This window comes from Ricinus communis, chromosome 5 (genome assembly GCF_019578655.1).
Source record: "Ricinus communis isolate WT05 ecotype wild-type chromosome 5, ASM1957865v1, whole genome shotgun sequence".
Classification (NCBI taxonomy): Eukaryota; Viridiplantae; Streptophyta; class Magnoliopsida; order Malpighiales; family Euphorbiaceae; genus Ricinus; species Ricinus communis.
In genome coordinates this window covers 27492879-27512441 of record NC_063260.1, presented here as the reverse complement: position 1 = coordinate 27512441, position 19563 = coordinate 27492879, and the positions used below count along the sequence as shown (strand labels likewise).

The following is a 19563-nucleotide window of genomic DNA, read 5'->3' as shown; positions in this document are numbered from 1 at the left end:
CTTTTTCTTTTTTCTGATTTCCTAAATTTTATTTTTGAATTTAATTACTAAGTCCCCAATATTATTAACTAAGTTATGAGATTTTATAAAATTCTCTACTTTAAAGTTTTATCTTTTTTCACTCATTAACCTAACAATGAAAATTTATTGTACATTTTAATTCTTAATAATGACTCCGGTGTTTGGCAAGTTGACAAGAATTACGACGGGAGCTGCAAAGATTGACATTTTTTAGGAAGTGATTGAAATGTAAAGAATTTGTGAGATTTTTCTAGTAGAGGAAAAAAGAAATGAAAGGATGATGTTCAGCTATGGAGGCTGATAATCAGCGGGCGGTTCAACAAGGAAAGCTCATAGAGTTTTTATGGTTTCCCAATGAAAAATAATAGAGATTGAAATTTGGATTTTCAGGAAAAAGGAACAGATTTGCTACTTGATATCATACAGGTACGAAAACAGCATACAGGGACAATTTATGCAAAGAAAACCATAAATTTATTATTGAGAATATACAAGAAGCTTCATTTTGTATCTAATTTATTAGCGTTGGATTGTCAAAAGCTGAAATCAAGATTAAAACCGCATATTATGGCCTTGCACTAATTTACACTTTGCTCAATTGTCTCGCTTCTTTACGTTGAAATTGCCCTGAGATACTTGCAATAATGACTCTTGTCTTGTGTGTGGTGGAGACGGACATTTGCTAGGAAGAGATGGCTGGCTATACATCTTTAGGAGCTATTACAACATTGTATTCATGGCCAGATGCCCCTATCTAAGTATCTATACTTCAACTGCACAACTCATGTTTAACAGCATGCCAGAACAAGACTGCAATTATAATTACACAACAGCAACAATGACTCGACAAAAATGTGAAATATAAAAATAAAATTGTCTTATTAACTGCTGATAAAATGGTATTTCGATTCGACATAGCTTTCTCCCTCCCATAGGAATGATCCAAATGCTACTGCCTCCAAGACGAGCATGGTCAGTCCAGAGAAAGTGATAGAAATCACTTCATCATTCGCTGTGTCAATGGAACCATCCTCAGCAATCCTTATATCAGGCCTCCCGAACAGTGCTTGTGTTTGCTTCTCAATTAACGACATCGCTTCCTTGGATCTTATTGTCGCATATCTTTGAAGTGTCTCTACATCCAAATACATCACATATGATCTCAGTCTGTATGATTTTCCTTCAACAGTATCCATGAAACCCATTTCGCTATCACCTCCATTATCAGGTTGAATCCTTATCAACGAATCTGGATCCCAAAGTCGATTCATTGGGCTTGGTTCGTCATATCGTGCCCGGTTTTCATCATAACCCTTGGGTAAGGTATTCATAGTTCTCTCCAGCTGAAATCGCTCGTCCACTCTTCTGAGGAAATACCCATACATTATAGATGCAGCATACAACTTCCCAAGTTTGATTTTGCTAATTTGAACAATCGTTTCAAGGGGACCCACCACACGCTCTCCCAATACAAGGGTCAAATGGCTCAATATCATTTCAAAGGCTTCAGGTGAATGAACAGATTCTAATTTCTGTTCCTGGTTTGGCCAAAAATCTACTCTTCCTGTAGGATCTGAGGTTGCTGATACTTTTGGGATCATTAAAATGTCATTGTCTAAAAATTTCTGCACTATCAATGAGTAAATGATCTCCTCCAGTGTCTTCCGCCTTTCCTTCTCCTTCACTTCAGCTATTCTCCTAAAATTACAAAAATCTAGTTATATTAATTATTTTATTAATAGAAAACCATTCCAAAGGATAGCCAAGGCAATCAAAGCTTTTAATTGTCCTGACGTAATGAAAATATACATACTGAAATAACAGGGTAAACTATTCAAGTGATCACTGATGTATGCCCGAGTCACCACAATTCAATTTGTTCAATCATGCTAGTTCGAGCTTAATTTTTATTAAGCAAGTCATTAGCCGCAAATTTCAGTGAAATTACTAGCTGGATTGCTGATGTAACATAACAGAAATGAGATAGCAGAAGGTTAGTTTCCCTAATATTTCCTCCTCTTTTTTTTCCTTTTCCTTTACATTACATTTTATGTACATTTTCAGCACACTACCTCATGTCCGATATGCCATATCAGCACTCCAGCCATTGATTTCATTAAAATGGAGCTAAAACACTTGATTAGATAAAATTGAACTTTGAATATCCTGATAGTATAAACTGAGGTTTAGCGACTCCAATAAAACTTCAGAGTATACTTGAGTAATCATGGGTCAAAAAAACAAGTAAACGAAACTTGTCATCTAATGATGGTCACAATCTATGAAAGATGTATCTAACTCAAGATGTTTTCTTACTAGAGTACCATTCAAATAAAAGCTGCTTTCATGACATTGACTGCATATCGACTAAGTGTTAACAACTCAATGCTCAACTGCCTGTAGTTTTGACCAATGAAGCGTTCTTATCCTGAATATGTCAGACTTCTATTGAGGGTGACTCTTATCTTCCTTAAGTCACAATGGAAAGAAATAGACACAATAGACGTCAAGAGGCATAATGGTCCTTTTAAGTGTTGCCATTAAGGTTCCAAATTTGGTGCAATATCTGTCTTTGCAATTATTCCTATTTTCAGGTAGCCATATCCAAGCTAACCCACTCATTTGAGACTCGAAGAATTCCTTATGATCCAAACAATCATACTACACTCATTTATGGCCTGCACCCATATAATAGATGTGACTGAGGGTTCGGGAAAGGTCTAGAACTCTAGAAAAAAATTGACACATGTAGAAAACATATTATTGAATTTTACTGTGGTTGCTGACATATATGAATTGCGACACAGCAACTAAATTCCAATTTGTTGTGCAACAGTAGGATGAATATGTAATTCGCACTCAATGCTACTCATTTTTCATATAAAACCCTTGGACTAGAAGATTTACACTTGATTGCTTCAAGTTGCAAAATGAAATCAACTAACACCCAATCATTATATTTTTAATAATCGCAATGAATGAACACAAGAAGATCTCAATTTGGGATCCAAATTTCCTAGAAGCTAATAGTTTAGGGAATCAACTAAGCTAAGTAAGTCATGTACGAAGGGAAAAATGGCAAAGGAAATCCTAGAAAAGAAGTAATTTTCCCTCCTTTTCAGAAAAAGAGGATAACAGAAGGGCATGACATGTTAGCAGTCTCTCTCCATCACTATGCATGTTTAAAGCTGCAGCTTATGCTAAGTCGAGAAAATATGGATGAAATAGTACTCTTCATCACTATTGCACTATTTTATCTCTCACAACTTTAATTTGTTCGCTTATCTTCAGCACCTTACAAGGTCTAATTTTAAACCCTTATCCAAGACAATATTGCAAAAGAATGTAATGGTTGGCCCTAGTAGAGTTCTTGCATCATTCATACTCGAGATTTCCCTAAAACTCTAGTAAAAAACCCCTGAACGTCCTATTACCATTACATAAATGCAACATATTTCCAGTGTATCTTTCCTTCCTTATTGCTTAATACACCAAAGAAATCCTTAAAAGTTATTTATTTTATGAGAAAGCTCAAGCAATTTATTGTCCCAAGGCTACATCACATAGAACCTACGTTCTTTTAAACAATATGAAATTATGAACCTAAAAGAGCTAACCTACTATTCAACTATCCCCAGACCTTAATGGGCCATAGAAGCACACAAGAAACAGGCTGATTGCTCAAAATGAATCCACCAGACTGAGTTGCCTCTTTAACAAAATAGATCTAAAATGCCTTATATTCCCAAAAAAAAGTTCACAGCTAGTGCTAATGTGCAATACTTTATTTGATTTTTAGTTCTCAGATAACCACAGTATACTCCATCAAACTCCAAAGTGAATATAGTGACGGAGGACTTGCCTGAGATGTTCTAGGAAATACAAAGACCCATCTAATAAAAGGAGAAAAGAAAAAAAAGAAAAAGAAAAAGACAACACAAATAGAAAAACAAGTATAGTTTGAATATTTGATGAGTCAATTTATAGTTGTGCTTGAATATACCCAAGCCTCAAACACTCGGGCTATGCTATGTAATTCCGATAAATGTGCAGTGAGAAAGTGAAACGGGAAAACAGAAAAAAGAAAGAAAAAAGGAAGCTGCTAACTTGTAAAGGAGATCTTGAGACGAAGGAGATTGATCCGTGGAGGCATCTCTGTCAGATTGAAGGTTCTCAAGCTGCTGATCAATAGCTGAAGGGAGTAAATGAGGATGGGTTTGCAAAATTTGAGCCAAAAGCTGGCCAACCGGGGACTCAAATTTAAGAGGAGGGAGTGGAACTGAATAATTGTTAGCGTCCCCTGAGGCTCTCAGGGTTAAGCCTCTTTGACGCCACTTAATAGTTCCAATTCCTTGCTTTGGCATGCCAAACGAAGGACATCTCTACAATTAAAGAGCATTAACTTGAGAGAAGAAGTTGGGATTAATGTAAGACAATAGCAATAAATTTAATAAGGAAAAAAGGGAGAGAGAGAGATAGGCATACTTTGAAGAGGGCAGAAGAGAGAAAGGAGAAAGAATGGAAGTGGTGGTGGTGGTGGTGTCTCAAATGAGGAGGAGACCTGAGATCGAGAGCTCCAGTAGACGGAATTAGCACCAAAACCTCACTTATTGATCCGCCTCCCCCGGTTATCTTCATTTCCTTTTTCTCTCTGCAAAAACAAAAAAATCTTACTGATAAAGAGTGACTGGGAACGGTTGTTCAGAGCAAGAGCTGTGCTTTTTCCTTTTTTCTTTCCTTTTTCCCCTTTTTCCAATTTTGATGTCTTGGTTGCCAGTGTCCACTTGGGCCTATTTTCTAGAAGATTCAGTTCATCTTTCACAGGACTAAAGACGCCACGTAGCAGTTACTTTATCATAAGAATATTTAAAATTATAATGTTTTTTTTTTTAACTTATTTTTTTAATAATTAATGGATTATATGTAATTAGGGATCGGTTCCTGCTTGTAAAATCAGACCAGGGATTTAGTTCCGATGTGAAACCCTAACAATTATTATATACACAATGATCGCAAATACTCTCATTTTGTGTTTCAAATAAGTTGTTTTTCCGTTTAATTTTAAAAAATATAAATTTACTCTTTCTTTTCTTTTATAACAGCAATATTACCGGTTGTGTTTCTTATTTTTTCAATATTTCAAATTTTTTAACACTCTTTCAATTCTAGAAAATTCAATACTCTCTAATAAGTTATAACAATTTCTTCACAGAAAAAAAAAAAATAGTTGTAACAATTTCATACTTCTCCATGTACACTTTTCTATTATTTTTATTTATTATTCATACTTCTCCATAATTATCCTCTATTATCTTATTAAAAAAATTGAACTTTTTTTCTCCTATTAAATAATTTTCTTTTCTTAATTCTTAAATTACAATGGCAAGTGAAACTTCAAGAGCAATGAGAAGTAAACAGTTGTTATCTTTTTGTTGAGGACAAAATTTATGAAAAAGTTAATAATCTAATAAAACCAAGAGATCAGCTTAGGGCCTGAACTTGCACAGAAAGGTTGAGTTTTAAAGAGGGCGACGCTGGAGAAAAGAACAAACACCTTCGATTATCAAGTAAAATCAAGGATCTACATTAAAAAGAAAGAAGAAAAAGAAAAAAGTCAATCATTCTTGATTAATACAAAACAATTTATCAGGGGTATATATGGTCACCTAAGCAATGCATAGTTCTCATTGTTGTAAATAACTAAATAAACAAAACTCCAAACTGCAATAGTAGCCAAAGGAAATTTGCTGCATTGCTAGCATTAAACCTTTTTATGACTCGCAGTTACACATAACAAAATCTATGCCCAAAAATTTTAACCTAAGAAATTCATTATCACCAAATGGAGCACCAAGTTGCAGAGAACAAAATCAGCAAAGGCGCGCTCCGGAGGTAAATCCTGTAATTTGATGAAAGATGCATCCAATTACTATTTGGTTGTCGAAACATAAAATGACAGAGAGAAGGATAATGAAAGCAAATATTTTGAAATTTCTCCTCCCATTCTCTCAGGAATAAATGGAAGGATAGGATGAACAAATATGCAGAATAATCGTACCTTGAATTCCTTGTTTTCTTTGTTCACCTGAATACGGAGGCAAACTGTGACAAAAGAAACATTATTGAAAAGGTCAATCTCTGCATTTTAAACTTAACCAGGGATTTTCTCCCTCGAAAGAGTAAATTCCATAGTGCTACCTACTTACCAGCAAGGACGGCCGTGCCTACACAAGAAAGTACTCCTGAAAGAAAAGAATTGAATGGGAATGATCCAACAATACCCATGTAGACTACCTGGTAATAACCAAAACAAGCTTAAAAAGCTTCAGACGTGGACGACATAACCACTGAAATATGTATTAAATAGATGATATGGAAAAAGATCTATACAAATGATTTAGTAATATCTATGGGAATAGAACAGTGACATGGGAAAAGAACTATGTGTGGCTTAGACCATTTTCTGCTAGTGGAAACTGGCTTTTAGGCATCTAATGAATTAGTAAGAAAAAACTGTAACAGAATAACCAGAAACAAGAAAACATGTCTTCCATCTACCATGTCAAATCATGCAGGAATTCCGTGGAGATCTTCCGAGACTCATACACAGGCCAAATAGGGGTAGCAATTGGACTTAATGTGTTATATTTGAATCATATTTGCAGTTGAATTAACAGAACACAGAGCCACTGGCCACAAAATCATGAACAAATATCTATGCCAGAAACTCAAAAGTATCATTAAATGAAATGAAAAGAAAAAAAATCTTGCTGTTCCAAGTCGAGTAGTGTCATATCATGGGTATGAGTAAACCCATGAGACCAACATAACTTATCTTGCACCATATCGTGAAAATTTTATGACACAAGAATTACTATTGGTTTGTAGGGATATAACCTTCTATCACTCTGATTTGATTTGTATGAGTATTTTAATGAGAAGACAATGGATCTGTATGTCAGTCACACTAATAAGTATGTTGAGCTTCAACAATAGAAAGCTTAATTTTGTGCTCAATGAGAATGAGAGAACTATAACTACAGCATGACCATGACTATTTCAGTTGCTTTTCATCTGAATTTAATTAATATTCAATTGAGTTGGCCCTTGCCCTATAAAATAACTGTACAAACACGGAAGTAGGCATGACTTATAGAACAAAAGAATGATAATAAACACCATAACAGCAATTTAACAACCATCCATTCCTTGAGGACTAGCACACAGATGATAGGAGTGAATTTTTTCCCTACACACACATGCACACAAATTATCAACATATTAACTTGATCCTACAGCTCTGTCTTACAAGTTGCAACCATAGGGAGTTGGACTCTCATTAATATTGGAACACTTCTGTGTGCTAGTCCTATTATGAATTGAGACATGCAACTGCAAGTTGCAACCATAATTTTGAATAGTGACCTCTTGCCCTATGAAACAGGTGCTCAACAATTGAGCTAGCCAAGGATTCTTTCCTGAAATAACTCTAATTACACTGTGCTTCTAGCTAATGCATAGATTTTAACATTTCAATAGAAGTTTCATAAAAATGGTTCAGCAGGTTCATGCATGCCGTGATCAGAATGATGCAAACTTTGCACACAATCAGCACATGCCTATTGAATAACAATCCTTTCATGTTTTGTTTTTCATAAGAAGAAAAAAGTTAAAAGGAAAAAAACATTCACATTAACAAGCCCATAATTTTCTTTATGTTACACAATCTATATTCATATATTCATTTGTTTCTTTTTTTTTCTTTTGCTATCTGCCACTGTTGCAACGTTAGATTGTTTACATGAAAGAACACGATCGCCCCACATCAGAATCTGTCATTAAAGCTGAACAAAATATATTTTCTTCATAAACTGGACGGCAAGACCCTAATTCAATTTCATTTTCAAGTTTTATGCTTCTACAAATACATGAAAAAAAAAAAGCATTAAATTGTAATAGCTTGCCTAAACCAATGGCTGCAGCTACAGATTTGCCTAAACCATTAGGCGATTGGGTTGTTCCTGAGTTTGAGAGTAGGATATATGCACATTCATGGAAATTTTCTTGGAGTAGCCTCTCTTTCATGAATATGATCGATCAGAAATTTATTGTTGGTGTGATAGGGACCTGTAAGTAATGCAGTAGATTTCCATCTCTTAATGGGTTCAATTCTTTGATTTTCATTCTTATATTGGGAAAAGTTTCCTCTTAATATAAAGGGAAAAACCAATAATCTGTTAGTTTATTGGCATTAAATTGTTGAAAAACGACAATGAAAAAGAGGGAGATCTAACGCATAGAGTTACGAAAACGAAAGTGAATAAGTGAGTTGACGATAAACAATAAATAAATAAACAAAGAAATAGATTAAAGGGGATACCTGAATCAGAGCAGTGAAAACAGCAAAGCCCACATAGAGATCGATGATCTGATATATCTCAAAACAAAAGCTCCGAAATTAACAACTTTTCTGCTCCTTTTCTGTGCATATCAATTAGAGGAAAAAGAGGAAAGAGAGAAACCTTAAGGGTCGTGGGAGTAGCAGCATAAGCAGACCGAAGTGAATTGAAGAGAGCTTGTGCATCCTTGCTCGTTGATCTCGCCATTTCCAATGTGCGAAATCAAACTTCAATCCCAATTTTATTTTACTGATTTCAACAATTAGGTCTTTAATAAATTAAAAATTTCCTTCGGTCGTCTTGTGCAGACAGAAGAGTCTTGAAATTAAACCTGACATCGGTTCCGGGCCGATCATTTCAAAACCAGCCCGGACCGGACTGTTAAAAAGGGAAATAACACGAGTAGAGGGTCGGTTTATTTATTTATTAAGGAAATATAAATCGTTTGTTAATGAAATTTAAGTTGCATATGTTTAATATGTATAAGCATGACTAGCACGATTATGAGAAATAAAAAAGATTATTGAATTTTTAAAATTTATTAATAGAGACCCAATATTGACAAATATACACTTCACTGTTTTATTTTTTCATTTTTTATGAGCCAAATTATATAAAATGTCAAACTAAATTTTTTCTAAAACTTATATGTGAGAAGATTGAAATAATTTCACACTTACAAAGAATTATTAAAAAAAAAATTATGCTCAAATTAACTTTAAAAAATTAAATATCAGCAGAACATTATCTCAAAATCTATTTTTTATATATAATACCTAATACTAAAAATAGATAATAAAATAAATAAATACGAATAGTAGCTATTAGTATTCACTAATGGCAGCCAAAGAAGAGGGAATACCAATATAGTAAGATATGGTCGGTTTGGTTATTAAGCTGAATAAAATCAAAAAAGAAAATGAAATAAACCAGTTTATGATAGTAGCTTCTAAGTGGGCTTTTGTAGACACTTGTAGTTTTCTTTAATAAAATAAAATATTTTTGTTAGATCACTTCGACCTTTACTTATAAAAAATATAATTATTTATATTAAATATATATATATATATATATATATATAAAATATTTAAATCATCATTTAGATACTACGGAGTATAATAGGAGTATCAATTGTCTAATGGATCACTCTAAAATGGTCATATCATAGTCATTAAAAATTACAGTTGAACATACATCAATTTGGTTATTTATAAATCATTAATATTGTATTAAATTTTAATTTTTTAAAATTTAAAATATTAATATTGTATTAAATATAAATAATAATATACTAAATTGAATGAGAAGAAAAACATATAACTAAAAGTACTACTCATCCACAACTAAAATTATGAAACAAATCATACTGATAAGACAAATAAGGGAATCAATATATATTCCAAACTTGAAAGTATCTTGAAGCTTATAAAAAATTAAATTAAATCCTGAACTACTAATTAAACTAATACATTAAGAGGCTCTTTAATTAGAAATTAGAAATCATGAATTAACTTGATTAATTTAATAATTAAATTATAATAATTAATTTAATATTTTAATAATAAGAATTAGTAAAATATTAATAAATTATCAGAGAATTAATTTAAAACAAGAATTAACATAACATAAAAATAAATAAGGCAAACACAATAAAACTTACAAGTAAACCTATGATAAAGACGATTCTTTATTCCTTTACATAATAACAGTAGACATCAACAGTTTTAACTACCGTCTCATGAAGCGGTGTCGCATAAGACCATTTTTGTCATTTCATTTTGTTTATTTCTATTTTGTTTAATTTTTATTTTTGAGGTGTCTAAAAATATCAGTGCTGTGCTGTTTTTAATAATAACTTCGTTCTGATTTTGGCTCTCTTTTCTATCGTTGCGAAGTGGAGAAGAGAGGAGTGAAACAGCTCATTCATTTTCATCTCTTGTAAAAATGACGTCGTTTATGGCTTCTCCAACCATTTCAACAATCTCTAGAGCTTCCTTTCCAGCCACGACCAGCCTAAGCTCCTTTTCTCATAATCGGTACTCTCTTTAAACCACAATTTTAATTTTTTTTTGCTTCTGATTAGTGACTATCTATTTATCCTTTCGTTTTCTTTTATAATTTATATTATGAACAGGTAACTTTATAAGGAATTTAAGCTTCAGCTTATTCGTTTATTGTTACTTGATTCAGTTTGCCTTGAATTGGCTGGCCGTTTTCAAGACCAAGTTATAGCTATAAACTAAGCCGTTAATCCGATAAACAACTCACAGCACCTAGTATATAAAATAGGTTTCTTCTAATCTCTAAAGGAGACCCAAGGAAGGCCAATCAGGGAGTTGCTTGATTGTTTTTCTGACTTGTGAGGATTGGGTTGGTCTTGAGTTCTAGTCTCTCACTCTACCATCCACCAATATTGGTGGGAGTTTAAGAGATAGCCATTACCAAAAGAAAAGCAAAACAATGCCCTTATATTTGGATTCTCTGCTTTACATATTTTTGCTCCATAAGTTGCTCTTTTGATGTGTATAACCTTATAGTGTCAGCAATTGCTAGATCATGTTGTATTAAGGATGTATTATTACTCCAAAAGTTTCATGTAAATTACCAATATTTGGATTCTGTCATATTAAGGGTATATTATTACTCCAAAAGTTTCATGTAAATCTGCAATGGTTTTGCCTTGGGCTTAACACAACTGGCAGGTTATATTCGTGAGTTTCTGCTGGTATTTGTCAGGTGATTGAGATTAATACTAATAGAGTGATGTTCTTGTTCAATCGGCTTTCAGCTCGCGTAAGTTTCGTATCACGTGCAACTATGTAGAGGCAAATGTAAAGGATGATGTTCGATCTGCTACAATTGATGTTGTTGCAGATGTAAAGACAGAACGGGTATAAGCTGGCAGTTATATTAGCTATTTACTTGTGCAGAATTTATTTCGTTATTGGCTGCTTCAGCAGAGAGAATTTTACCTGCATGCTTTTCCTTAGTAGGTTGTAGTCTTAGGAGGCAGTGGTTTTGTCGGCTCTGCAATATGCAAGGCCGCTGTATCCAAGGGCATAGAGGTTATAAGCCTAAGCAGGTCTGAGACACATTTCAAACAACTGCCATGCATGTTTTTATTTTCGTTAATATTTATTTTTATCTTGACGGTTTTCATGGTATTATTTATTTTGTGCTGTAACTGTTATCCTGATTGTGAGTTAGGGGATATCAAAACTTTTTTTCTTTTTTTCTTCATGTGTCTGCTTCATGGTTGAAGGCTGAAACTTTCATCATTCTTCAGGTCAGGGCGCCCTACTTACCCAGGTTCATGGGTAGATCAGGTGAACTGGATACCAGGCATGTTCGAATTCTTTATGCACTCTTGAATGGACTGTTTGTTTTGTAAAAACTATTTTTTTTGCTATGAAAGGTTGTAGAGTGTCTATCTCTTTGCAATGGCAGAATATATGAAGAGGGGGGGGGGGGGGGGGGGGGGGGGGGGGGGGGGGGTGGTGGTGTTGCGCTGGGTAGTTTCTTTTGCAATTTTTGTTTTAAGCCCTATTAAAAAATCAGATTTTCCTTCATATATTTTTTTTTTCACGTTCTTTGAAATAGGTATGACATTTTATTTGCCCCCTTCAAACAAATTTCTGGATCCGCCACTGTCTCTCTGCCTGTGTCTGTGTATATTTATACACGACAAAATTATTGTACTCTGTCTGCAAATGGTAGTGGAAATTGCAAAGGAAGTGAAACACAAAAAACAAGTATAAGGTTATTCTTGGTTTGGCTCTTTTTGACAAATTCCTTAGAGAACAAATGAATTCTGTGTCCAAGGTCCTGTGGTCAGTCCAAAAGCCTATTCCTTGTAAGACAATAACCATTATGTTTCTTAATTATTTTTTTTACTGAATGTCTTGGGAATGGAGGGCATTCAGTTCTTGAATTGGTGCGTGGTAGAGGTATTTAGTTTGCGACCTTGTGTGGATAGGAGCTTTGAAGATGGTTCACCATCCTTTAATTCTGTGAGGAAAGCACTTATTTATGTGCATAATAAAAGTTAAATTAGCACTCAATTCAACCTTTTTCCACTAAATTTTATTCAGGGGAGGCCCAAGAGCCCAAATTGGGCTACATAATGGAAGTAGCACTGTCTCTCTTTAATAGCTCTATTCATAAAGGTGATAATTTAGAACGTTGGTAGATGGGGAGACTCAAACTCTCACTTGAGTTGTAGGAAGACCAACCAGTCTACCACCTGGTTAGTCACTAAACTATTTACTGGAAATAAATAATTATGTTACACTATGGAATATTAACTGCTGTTGATTATTATGGCCATAATGTGGTATGGTTGTTGCCACCTCTATGATAGCAGATCAGCTAGATTCATCTGGTCCTGCGCACTTGTGCAGAGAACTATCTGGTCATGATAGGGGAGTAGAAGTTTAAGCTTGGGATCAGACTGAACACTTTCTGAACCTTAGGATGTCTTAGCAGAGTTCTGAAAATGTTGCATGGACTTCCCATTTCAAATTTGGTTTCGTGTCAGTCTTCACTTAGTATTATCTCATGTATGAATAAAATCATTACTTATGCAAAATGCCAAAATTGTTTTTGTTTTATGCAGGTGATGTCTTCTATGCAAACTGGGATGATGTTCTTGTTGGCACCACTGCTGTGGTTTCAACTCTTGGAGGTTTTGGCAGTGAAGAACAGATGCTAAGAATTAATGGTGAGGCTAATGTTGTCGCAGTTAATGCTGCAAAGGATTATGGTAAGATATTCTGAATTATCAGGTGAATTGAATCTGAAGTCTTTGTTTCAATTGGCCATGATTGTTGCTAGTAGGAGGCAAGCTTTCTTGTAGTCAGCTAATGTATTATTTGGTGGGAATGCAGTAACACATCCATAATGCATATATATGTATGTATGAAATCTAAGGATATTAATGCAGCCTTATAAAGAAGTCTGTTTGAAACTCTCCTAGTCGTGGTGACGAGATTAGGAAATAGATTAACTTGTTTCTGACCCATAATTAGAAGATTCATATGCCCATTTAGAAGATTGTGTAACCAAGGACATTTCTCCCTGCAAGCAGTTTGGTTTTAATGATTTATCGCAAGAAGAATTTCATTTACTACAAAAAAAATGCAATTATAATGATTTGCAGATTATTGAAATGGCATTTTTTACAAACCAGATCCTTCTTTCTGCAGGAATTCCGAAATTTATCCTGATCTCAGTGCATGATTACAATCTACCATCATTTTTACTCTCGTCCGGATACTTTACAGGAAAGAGGAAAGCAGAAACAGAGGTTCTTGCTAAGTATCCAAACTCTGGTACTTCCTAGAGATATTTTGCTTAAACCCTTTTCACTTGCGGTCATGTTTTATGCCATGTGAAAAGTAAACAAGTGTAAAATGTAAAAACTTGGTCTAGATAGTACAGTGGCTTATTACGGTTATATGCATTAGCAATAAGACAAAGAGGGCATTAAGCAAATTTGATGCATATTCATCATGAGAGTTAAGTTGGGTAAATTGTCTCGTTGGTATCAAAGTTTTGTCACTTGTATCCAAATGGTGATCCTTCAATCTTTTTCTTTTTAACACCACACCTATTATTTATGTTTCAATCGATGGTATCAAATGGAATTTCGATGATTTTTTGGTGGCAGCTGAAATTCCACCTAAGCATGACACTAATTAACACATCACTTGCTGACTGGAGACCTGCAGCGTAATCATCAAAATGGGTCCTACAAAGAGTCCAATCGACCAGTGATATATTAATTAGTGTCATGCTTAGGTGGACTTCCGACTGCCACATTAACAAATAAATCACCAGAATTCCATTGGGTACCATCCATTGAAACAGAAATAATGGATATGGTACTAAAAAGAAATAAATTATAGGATCGGTATCATTTGGACATAAGTGGCAAAGTTTTGGTATTCACAGAGAAATTTATCTGAGTCTGGTTAGTGTCCTTGAAAAGCAAAGGCTTCAAAATATCTACCTTCAGTAGTAACCTATCTCATCCTTCCAATGTTCTCGAATTTGTATGCCTACAGGTGTTGTGTTAAGACCTGGTTTCATCTATGGAAAAAGGAGGGTCAATGGCTTTGAGGTTCCTCTGGATTTAATTGGGGAACCTGTCGAGAGAATTCTCCGTGCTACTGAAAACTTCACCAAACCATTCAGTTCTCTTCCAGCATCAGATCTTCTCTTGGCACCACCCGTTAGTGTGGAGGATGTTGCACTAGCTGTAATAAACGCAGTCACAGATGATGACTTCTTTGGCATCTTTACAATAGAACAAATCAAGGAAGCTGCAGAAAAAGTGAGTGTAAATTAACCTTAGAAAATGATCTAGGAGCGAATAACAGATACTACTGCCTTGTCTCAGTCTCTTGTCACATTGAGCTGTTGTAAAGTTTTTCAACTTGATCGCAGACTCTCTCAGGGCAAACCTAAAACCATTACTGTATCTTTAGCTGCAAAATTAAATATTCAGCACATGGAGCTCATTTTCCAATAGATGCTATGTGAGCCCAATACTCACTAATTCCTTTTGCGTGCTCATGTTTGAAAATCTTTTGTGCTTACTTTTTTTCTTCAACTTACATTATGTGCGAGATTTTTCCTTTAACAGCTATAAAATTATTCTTTCTTTCATTTTTTAAATTGACAGTTGAATTTTATCACCTGCCGCTTGTTAAATAGGTAACAAAAAGAGATAGGCTTAGTTGTAATCTTCACAACAGGTTACTTTTTTGTTTTTTTGGCTTCCTTTTCCTCTTCTGATAAGTCAATAATTAATTATTTAAGTGGACTACAAAATACTTGAGTAATTTGTTACATGTTTTAAACACAAGAAAGAGAGACAACTTACTAAAATTTATTGAGCAGGTTAAGTTTTGTCTTGAAGAGACAGACAGCCTGGATTTAAAATCTCATGTGTTTGTCACCTGAATCAGTGTTTGTAGCTAGAGGGTTGGGCATTCAGAATATCCTTTGAGTCGGATTATAAAGTTGTTATTTCTGCTGGTAATGGCTTGGTCTCCCCTTGGGACATTACTGCTGTGATGGATGATGCCTCTTGGTTTTAGCTAGATCCGGGTTTTGCGCCCCCTCTCCAATAGGGTGGATTGTAAACGTTCCTCTTCATCTGATCTGCACAGGATTCTGTATTCTGATATGTTCGGTTAATGGAAAATCTCAATTTTTCTGATAAAAAAAAAAAAAGAAAAAAAAGGTATCAGATGTTATTTTGCTCTTCTTTTTTTCTGTTTTACTCGATTAATTAGTTATGTGGGGTGAGTTATATAATATAAAGTATATTCTAAATAATAACCTAAGCAAAGAAAAGCTGCCATACTTTATATAATTCAAAATTATCTGATATTCTAAAAGAATCCTAAAGGCGAATAAATAAATAACTACTTATTTGTTTAACCCTGGATAAAAGGAAACTTACCGTTTTGAGCTAATTGAAAAAAAATGAAATTTAAAGAAAAAAACAAAAGAAAACTTTTGCGAGAGTTGGTGAAGGCAGACAAAGTAATCCAATAGTAAATTATTGTTTTCTTGGTTCCTAATATTAAATTATTGTTGTTTTAATAATGTTTTTCGGTAAAAGTATATGCACCATAAAAATAGATTATTGAACCTAATTAATTTTAATATTAATAATCCATAATTCGATAATTCCATAAAGGATGTCAAAACGTCACCTTTCGTCACGCTTTGTGGTCTGGTACCCAGCCAGCGCTAAGCAGTTCTTGTATCTGTATGGTCTAGTATATTGCGAGTGTGTGAAAGAGTCTCTCAAGATTCTCCATTAATGGCTACTTCTAGGAGCTTCTTGAAGAAAAGATCTTTGAAGGATCTTGCTTTCTTCTCTACTGAGGTTTCTGTTGATTCTTCTTTAGCTCAAAGAATCAGGGATCTACCCAAGAACCTACCTGGCACTAAAATCAAGACTCAAGTTTCTCAGGTAATTTTTTATTAGTCAGTAGATTCTCTGTTTCTTACTTGTTTATTTTTCCTTTAAATTTATTGAGAAGCTTGGCCTGAACCCTGTTATAGACTTTCTTGAAGTTTATGTTCTTTTCTTTTCTCACTTCTATTTTTTGTCAATATTTCAGCTCATAGGGAGAACTCCCCTTGTGTATCTTAATAGAGTAACAGAAGGATGTGGAGCTTATATTGCCGTCAAGCAAGAAATGGTACAACCAACTTCCAGCATCAAAGACAGGTACTACCAGGTGCGCAGGCGGAAAATTTTATTTGGGGGCCAAAAGTTAGTTATTTATAATACTTAAAAATCAACTGATAAAGGTCATAAATTTTGGATACATAGACCAGCATTGGCAATGATCAATGATGCAGAACAGAAGAATTTAATCACTCCTGGGAAGGTTGGCTCAACCATAATTCTAAAACAAATCCTCTAGATTTGTCTTTAATGGACTCTTTAGATCTTTCTCTAACTTTCGTTTTCTTAGACAACCTTGATAGAGCCGACATCTGGTAATATGGGGATCAGTATGGCATTTATGGCAGCTATGAAAGGGTACAAGATGGTTCTAACTATGCCCTCTTACACAAGCTTGGAAAGAAGGGTGACTATGAGAGCATTTGGAGCTGACCTTATCCTCACTGATCATACCAAAGGAATGGGTGGAACAGTTAAGAAGGCCTATGAGCTGTTGGAATCCACACCAAACGCTTTCATGCTACAGCAATTTTCAAATCCTGCCAATACTAAGGTACATAATCTATTCTAAGGTTAGTATTTGTTAAGAGTGTGATAGTCTAGATAGTCTAAAAAGATTTGATTGTTTCAGAAATATTAACTAGATGTCTGACTCTAAAAATGAAAAAAAAAAAAAGATCCATTTTGAAACTACAGGTCCTGAAATATGGGAGGATACACTTGGTGGAGTTGACATCTTTGTAATGGGGATAGGCAGTGGAGGAACAGTCTCTGGTGTTGGGAAGTTCCTTAAAACCCAAAATCCAAATGTCAAGGTATGTAATTTAAATTTCCTGTTTGTGATTGATTTCTCTGCTTACCGCCATGTCCAGTTAGATATCTGGTTTTAATTCTTATATGATGTTTTTAAATGGTCTCTGTTGTGGTAGATATATGGAGTAGAACCTGCTGAAAGTAATGTCCTAAATGGCGGAAAACCAGGTACGAATTTATTTGCTAAAAAATTTATCTGTCCTTTCTTTTAAACTCCATAAGTTCTTAAAATTTTTATTATCCCTAACAATAGTTAGAGAAGTTGCAGTCTTTGATGTTATGTTGATTGAAATAGGTCCTCATCATATTACTGGAATTGGAGTTGGGTTCAAACCAGAGATATTGGACATGGATGTGATGGAAAAAGTTCTCAAGGTGAGTGTCAATGAATAATGCTTAATGGCAATTTTGTGCCAAACTAACAGTGAAATGCTTAATTGGCAGGTTACCAGTGACGATGCAGTAAGTATGGCTCGGAGATTGGCATTGGAGGAGGGGCTTATGGTAATAACTCGAAGATGAATTTTAATTCTGTTATTTGTGATTGTTCTTGGTTCTTAATACTGTTTTCTGTGTGATTCTGATGTAGGACAGCAGCTCTGGATAAACTATTCTATGGTTAACTTGGAGAAATAAAGGGTTATAGGCTGAAATCTATTATACTGATCTGATTGTGGGAGGAAAGGAACAGGAGATAGAAGTACCTATCACAGCCAATGGTTGAACTGAATCACACAATTCTTAATAGCAAAACTGCAAACTTTTATTTAACTGAAAATAAACTATTACAAGTCTAGGTACTTACAGGCTAATAACTAATCCTGCATTACTATGACTAGGATCCTAAAGTAGAAGAATTATAGCATTGGCTTTGTGTGCTCTTTTCAAGCTTCTCCGTTGAGACCCACCTGTTACCCCCTATAGTTTGTATAAAATGGTTAGTTAAATACACTCATATACGCTTCTAGTACAAAGTTTATCGTGAAGTAAAATGTTTGGATGTGAACTGAAATTCTGCAATCTTCAGCTTAAATTTTGAGTTCTCGACCTTATAGTTATCATTGCATGCGTCTGGTTTCAAAAAATGAGCTTTACTTCTTGTCTTTTTTTTTTTTTCTTTAAAAAAGAAAAAGTCTTGTTTTAACTTTCTGGCTGTAGGTGGGAATATCATCTGGAGCCAACACAGTTGCTGCACTTAGACTAGCTAGAATGACCGAGAACAGAGGCAAACTCATCGTGGTAAGAACAACTTATTTTCGAACTGACTAAAGTGAGGGTCTATTTATCCAAATGCTTTACTAGACACAGTAGTTCCTAATAATTTCATTTTTAAAAAATCTATCTTGCACAGAGTCCTGTTCAAATAACGAGATTTCACTTTAATATGCATTGACAACTTTCAGTTTTTGGCTTAATTATGATTTCATCAATATGAGTAAATCTTGTCATTAGTGTATGTCGATTGCTTGGAATATGAATTATGAGCACAAACCATTTGCTGTTTTGAGTTTCAGACTGTTCATCCAAGTTCCGGGGAGCGATATTTGTCATCTGTTCTGTTTCAAGAACTGAGGAAAGAAGCTGAAAGCATGCAACCAGTTTCAGTTGACTAATGCTGTTGGATGGATTGTTCATTCTCAAGTCTTTCTCGTGTACTTCATGTCTTCAGTAGAGATTATTGGCGTATAGACTATCAGCTAGAATGTTCATCTTTTGTTCTCTTTGTTCTTCATTTATGAAATGAACTGTTTAGCTTCTGGTTAAGCCTTCAGCTTCAGCTACTCATATCTCAATCTTAACTGGATTAGCCAAAAGTTCTTGGTCTCCCTTGTTTATCTTCAAACTTGAAACTTTGGAAGTTAGAAATTCAAATATTATAATTACTAGGCTATCTGATTATAATACATATAATTACTTTATTTCTCAATCTAAAGACTGAATTGCTAATGGGAATTTGTTCACTAGGCGAAGAACAGTGCAAGTGTACAGGTAAAGACTGATCCAGTTGTTTAAACGAGCAGATCTTTTGTTGAGGAAACTTCTTAAGAAAAGCATATTCATTCTAAGTTCGTTATCTGAATAAGAGTTGATCAATAAAATTCTAGTATTTCTCCAAAA

The 19563-nt window shown here is 34.4% G+C and overlaps 4 protein-coding genes across 15 annotated transcripts; 2 read left to right on the top strand and 2 right to left on the bottom strand.

The window, feature by feature from the left end:
• Nucleotides 1-699: 699 nt before the first annotated feature.
• LOC8278517 (UV-B-induced protein At3g17800, chloroplastic) lies at nt 700-5007 on the bottom strand. The gene is made up of 3 exons (XM_002518943.4): nt 4507-5007; nt 4129-4403; nt 700-1719 (listed from the first exon to the last, which is right to left on the bottom strand). The coding sequence occupies exons 1-3, from the start codon at nt 4657-4659 to the stop codon at nt 903-905; spliced, it is 1245 nt and encodes a 414-aa protein (XP_002518989.2). The 5' UTR covers nt 4660-5007; the 3' UTR covers nt 700-902.
• A 574-nt stretch (nt 5008-5581) lies between these two features.
• LOC8278516 (dolichyl-diphosphooligosaccharide--protein glycosyltransferase subunit DAD1) lies at nt 5582-8793 on the bottom strand. The gene is made up of 5 exons (XM_015718962.3): nt 8544-8793; nt 8402-8449; nt 6228-6315; nt 6080-6123; nt 5582-5920 (listed from the first exon to the last, which is right to left on the bottom strand). The coding sequence occupies exons 1-5, from the start codon at nt 8625-8627 to the stop codon at nt 5837-5839; spliced, it is 348 nt and encodes a 115-aa protein (XP_015574448.1). The 5' UTR covers nt 8628-8793; the 3' UTR covers nt 5582-5836.
• Nucleotides 8794-10256: 1463 nt separating this feature from the next.
• LOC8278515 (uncharacterized protein At1g32220, chloroplastic) lies at nt 10257-15682 on the top strand. Of its 6 annotated transcripts, none has more exons than XM_048375190.1 (8): nt 10257-10456; nt 11209-11311; nt 11414-11502; nt 11683-11762; nt 13036-13182; nt 13625-13750; nt 14486-14754; nt 15462-15682. In XM_048375190.1, the coding sequence occupies exons 1-8, from the start codon at nt 10365-10367 to the stop codon at nt 15498-15500; spliced, it is 945 nt and encodes a 314-aa protein (XP_048231147.1). In that variant the 5' UTR covers nt 10257-10364; the 3' UTR covers nt 15501-15682. The 6 variants fall into 6 exon arrangements, with proteins under 6 accessions (XP_048231147.1, XP_048231148.1, XP_048231150.1 ...); XM_048375191.1 differs by lacking the exon at nt 15462-15682 and adding an exon at nt 15392-15415; XM_002518941.4 differs by having other exon boundaries at nt 10258-10456; nt 11707-11762.
• Nucleotides 15683-16133: 451 nt separating this feature from the next.
• Nucleotides 16134-19364, top strand: LOC8278514 (bifunctional L-3-cyanoalanine synthase/cysteine synthase 2, mitochondrial). Of its 7 annotated transcripts, none has more exons than XR_007216194.1 (11): nt 16134-16410; nt 16562-16671; nt 16777-16834; nt 16922-17185; nt 17310-17447; nt 17562-17613; nt 17741-17820; nt 17890-17949; nt 18040-18164; nt 18604-18684; nt 18960-19019. XR_007216194.1 is itself a non-coding variant. In XM_002518940.4 (10 exons), exons 1-10 carry the CDS (start codon nt 16258-16260, stop codon nt 19056-19058), a joined length of 1095 nt encoding a protein of 364 aa, XP_002518986.1. In that variant the 5' UTR covers nt 16139-16257; the 3' UTR covers nt 19059-19364. The 7 variants fall into 7 exon arrangements, 3 of the variants coding, with proteins under 3 accessions (XP_015574523.1, XP_002518986.1, XP_015574526.1); XR_007216193.1 differs by having other exon boundaries at nt 16135-16410; nt 18040-18382; nt 18960-18978; XR_001535210.3 differs by having other exon boundaries at nt 16136-16410; nt 18035-18164.
• Nucleotides 19365-19563: the final 199 nt, after the last annotated feature.

What these genes read in the sequence shown, in the direction of transcription:
- LOC8278517 (XM_002518943.4), bottom strand. Translation starts at nt 4,659, where the DNA reads ATGAAGATAACCGGGGGAGGCGGATCAATAAGTGAGGTTTTGGTGCTA. An exon ending in TCTCTTCTGCCCTCTTCAAA is followed by an intron (nt 4,404 to 4,506) that starts GTATGCCTATCT and finishes CTTTAATTGTAG; the next exon opens with AGATGTCCTTCGTTTGGCAT. An exon ending in TCTCAAGATCTCCTTTACAA is followed by an intron (nt 1,720 to 4,128) that starts GTTAGCAGCTTC and finishes TTGTAATTTTAG; the next exon opens with GAGAATAGCTGAAGTGAAGG.
- LOC8278516 (XM_015718962.3), bottom strand. Translation starts at nt 8,627, where the DNA reads ATGGCGAGATCAACGAGCAAGGATGCACAAGCTCTCTTCAATTCACTT. An exon ending in CTACTCCCACGACCCTTAAG is followed by an intron (nt 8,450 to 8,543) that starts GTTTCTCTCTTT and finishes GAGATATATCAG; the next exon opens with ATCATCGATCTCTATGTGGG. An exon ending in AAGAAAACAAGGAATTCAAG is followed by an intron (nt 5,921 to 6,079) that starts GTACGATTATTC and finishes ATCAAATTACAG; the next exon opens with GATTTACCTCCGGAGCGCGC.
- LOC8278515 (XM_048375190.1), top strand. Translation starts at nt 10,365, where the DNA reads ATGACGTCGTTTATGGCTTCTCCAACCATTTCAACAATCTCTAGAGCT. An exon ending in TCAGGTGAACTGGATACCAG is followed by an intron (nt 11,763 to 13,035) that starts GCATGTTCGAAT and finishes TGTTTTATGCAG; the next exon opens with GTGATGTCTTCTATGCAAAC. An exon ending in TGCTAAGTATCCAAACTCTG is followed by an intron (nt 13,751 to 14,485) that starts GTACTTCCTAGA and finishes GTATGCCTACAG; the next exon opens with GTGTTGTGTTAAGACCTGGT.
- LOC8278514 (XM_002518940.4), top strand. Translation starts at nt 16,258, where the DNA reads ATGGCTACTTCTAGGAGCTTCTTGAAGAAAAGATCTTTGAAGGATCTT. An exon ending in TCAAGACTCAAGTTTCTCAG is followed by an intron (nt 16,411 to 16,561) that starts GTAATTTTTTAT and finishes TCAATATTTCAG; the next exon opens with CTCATAGGGAGAACTCCCCT. An exon ending in ACAGAGGCAAACTCATCGTG is followed by an intron (nt 18,685 to 18,959) that starts GTAAGAACAACT and finishes TTTGAGTTTCAG; the next exon opens with ACTGTTCATCCAAGTTCCGG.